The 2,517-nt window shown below is 60.5% G+C and overlaps 1 protein-coding gene across 1 annotated transcript; it reads right to left on the reverse strand.

The window, feature by feature from the left end:
• Window positions 1–873: 873 nt before the first annotated feature.
• Window positions 874–2,262, reverse strand: LOC118889168 (DDB1- and CUL4-associated factor 12-like protein 2). The gene has a single exon (XM_036840911.1). It carries the CDS (start codon window positions 2,260–2,262, stop codon window positions 874–876), a length of 1,389 nt encoding a protein of 462 aa, XP_036696806.1.
• Window positions 2,263–2,517: the final 255 nt, after the last annotated feature.

The following is a 2,517-nucleotide window of genomic DNA, read 5'->3' on the forward strand; positions in this document are numbered from 1 at the left end:
ATGTAAAGAAATGTTTACCCCAAAAAGTACCTCCCTGATTGTCCTGCCACATATAGGCAGAGTTTTGCTTAGCTCTGAAAATCTGTAGCATAAATGCTACCCAAGGAAGCAGGCCATAATATAGCAGACTTAAACAAGAAGGCTGAGGGCCTGGGGGTACCGATGCTAAATTTCTACTAAATAATCAAAACTGTGATTAATAGGATGAACATCATTGTAAGATTTCTTAATGAAGAGAACATATTTTAAAGTATTTTATACGCCAACAATATACAAACAACAAATACTGAGTTTCCAACCTCCAAATGAAACATACCCCAACTGGTGGCAACCTAGAACTTGAAATGCATTTTCTAATTGGAGCAGGGCTATAAACCTGCTCTGTTACATCATGGGTAGTTCCTCAGACCAGCCCAACTTTTTAGCACACATTTTCCAGAAATACATCTGAAATGTGTGAAAGACCTGAACATACTGTTGAAATATTGATAAAACTAAAGTACTGAATTGTTGTCGGAACCATGACTACATCAGCCAAGAGAAAGAGCATATGTGAATCACTCAGAGAGAACATAGTTAAGGATTAGTCAAAATTCTTTGTAAGAGAGGCAAAAAAAAAAAAAAAAAAAAAATGGTGATATTGGAGGAGGTGCAGAAAAATCTTAAAGCCAAGTTTTGATTGCCCAAGAGACCACTTTTGCCTTCTGTTTCTTTCTCTCTCTTTGCCTAACACACTGAGCAGAGGTAAGTTGGGCCCTTTCCACCTGGAAGATAAAAGCCACACAGAGTAAAAGCACAAACACAGAGTGAAGGAGGAAAGCGAGAGGGCACTGGAAGGTGTATCTGGGCACTTTGACGACACGGAGGCCAGCCTTAGCTCCAGAGGCCTGCATAGTTCCCGTGGAGGCCGGAAGGGAGAGGCCCCCCAGCGGCGAAGAGCTTCATCTCGGGCCAGTTGTAGCAGTGGGTGTAGAGCGCGTTGGGGAACTCGCCGATGCCACCGAAGTAGTTCACCCACAGGTCATCGTGGTTGAGCCAGCCTCTGCCACAGGTGAGCTTGAGCTTCCTCCCCGCGGGCCCCGGAGAGAAGTGCGGGCTGGCCGAGGCCCTCTCCTCCAGGAACTTCTGCGCGCGGATGTCATAGAAGAGCAGGGAGCCGTGGCCCGTGCCCACGGTGACGATGTGCTGGTAGAAGCTCAGGGAGCGCACACCCGTGCCGCCCTCTCGGGAGCACAGGGGCCGGATGTTCTGCTGGCGCTGCCGCGGATCCAGGAAGGACACGTGGGACTGGGAGCCCACCGCGTACAGGGCCAACTCATCGCAGTAGGTCAGGCACACGTTCTCTCGGCAGTAGGGCAGCCTGATGGACAGCAGCCTGGACAGGTTGCTCCGGGCTTTCCACAGGTGGAAGTAGCCGTCCAGGGACACGGCTCCCAGCTCCTGGTTCCTGCCGCTGAAGGCCAGGGCCCGCACCTTGCGGTTACTGGGGTTGGTGCTGGCCCTGGGGATGGTCTCCACGTCACTGGGACGGATGTGGGCGTACACGGGGAGGCCCGCGTCGTTGTGCCAGGCGATGCTGCCGTGGGACATGTCGGGGTCCGTCCTCCAGAGCGCCACGGTGCCGTCGCGGGAGCCGCTCACGGCCACCGTGTCGCTCATCCAGGCGATGGCGAAGATCCAGTCCTTGTGGCCGTGGCGGTCGCCCAGGCACACGGGGTCCAGCGTGGGCAGCTGGTAGACGGCCAGGCTGTTGGGGTTCTCGCCCCCGGTGGCCAGAAGCGTCTTGGAGGGATTCAGCTGGATGGCGTGGATGCCGCAGCTCGGCTGGGCGCGGGCCGAGCCGGGCCCGCGGTCCCGCATCAGGGGGATGCGCGTGATCTGGCCCGATTGCACGTCCACCACGAAGAGCGTGTTGCACTTGGTGCCGCACACCACCTGCCTGGCGTTCAGCCACTGCGACGCGAACACCTTGTTGAGCGTGCCCAGCGCCAGCTCGCGCTCCCTCAGCAGCTCGGGCAGCTTCTGCACCGCGTAGCCGCGCAGCTCGCCCTCGAGGCCCGGGAGCCCGGCGCGGCCCCGCGCGCCCACCTCGCGGCCCTTCAGGTAGTGCAGCAGCGAGCGCCGCGCCGCCGGCCGCTTGGGCTTCTTGGGAGGCAGCGGCCCCTCCCCGTCCGCCGCCGAGCCCAGCGACGACGAGCCCGCGGCGGCCGCGTCGAGCGCCGGCGCTTTCCGCTTCCTGCTACCTGTTTGCCGCGGGGCCATGGTGGGCGGCGGGCGAGTGGCGGCGGCGGGGACGGCGGCGTCGGCCGGGGGCCGGGGCGGCCGCGGGGCGCGGAGCCAACAGAGTCCGGGGCGCGGCGGCGACGGAGGCGAGGGCGGCCGGGCCGGGCGAGGAGAGGTGGCCGGGGGAGCGGAGCGCAGGCGGCGCGCGGCGGCGAGGGTGGCGGCGGCGCGAATCGAAGCGAGGGCGGGAAGGGCGGCCGGCGGCGCGGCGGGAGCGAAGTCGGTGTGGGACGA

Source organism: Balaenoptera musculus, chromosome X (assembly GCF_009873245.2).
Source record: "Balaenoptera musculus isolate JJ_BM4_2016_0621 chromosome X, mBalMus1.pri.v3, whole genome shotgun sequence".
Lineage (NCBI taxonomy): Eukaryota > Metazoa > Chordata > Mammalia > Artiodactyla > Balaenopteridae > Balaenoptera > Balaenoptera musculus.

Bases quoted from the DNA above. Each gene is read 5' to 3' on its own strand.
- LOC118889168 (XM_036840911.1), bottom strand. From the start codon at position 2,262: ATGGCCCCGCGGCAAACAGGTAGCAGGAAGCGGAAAGCGCCGGCGCTC.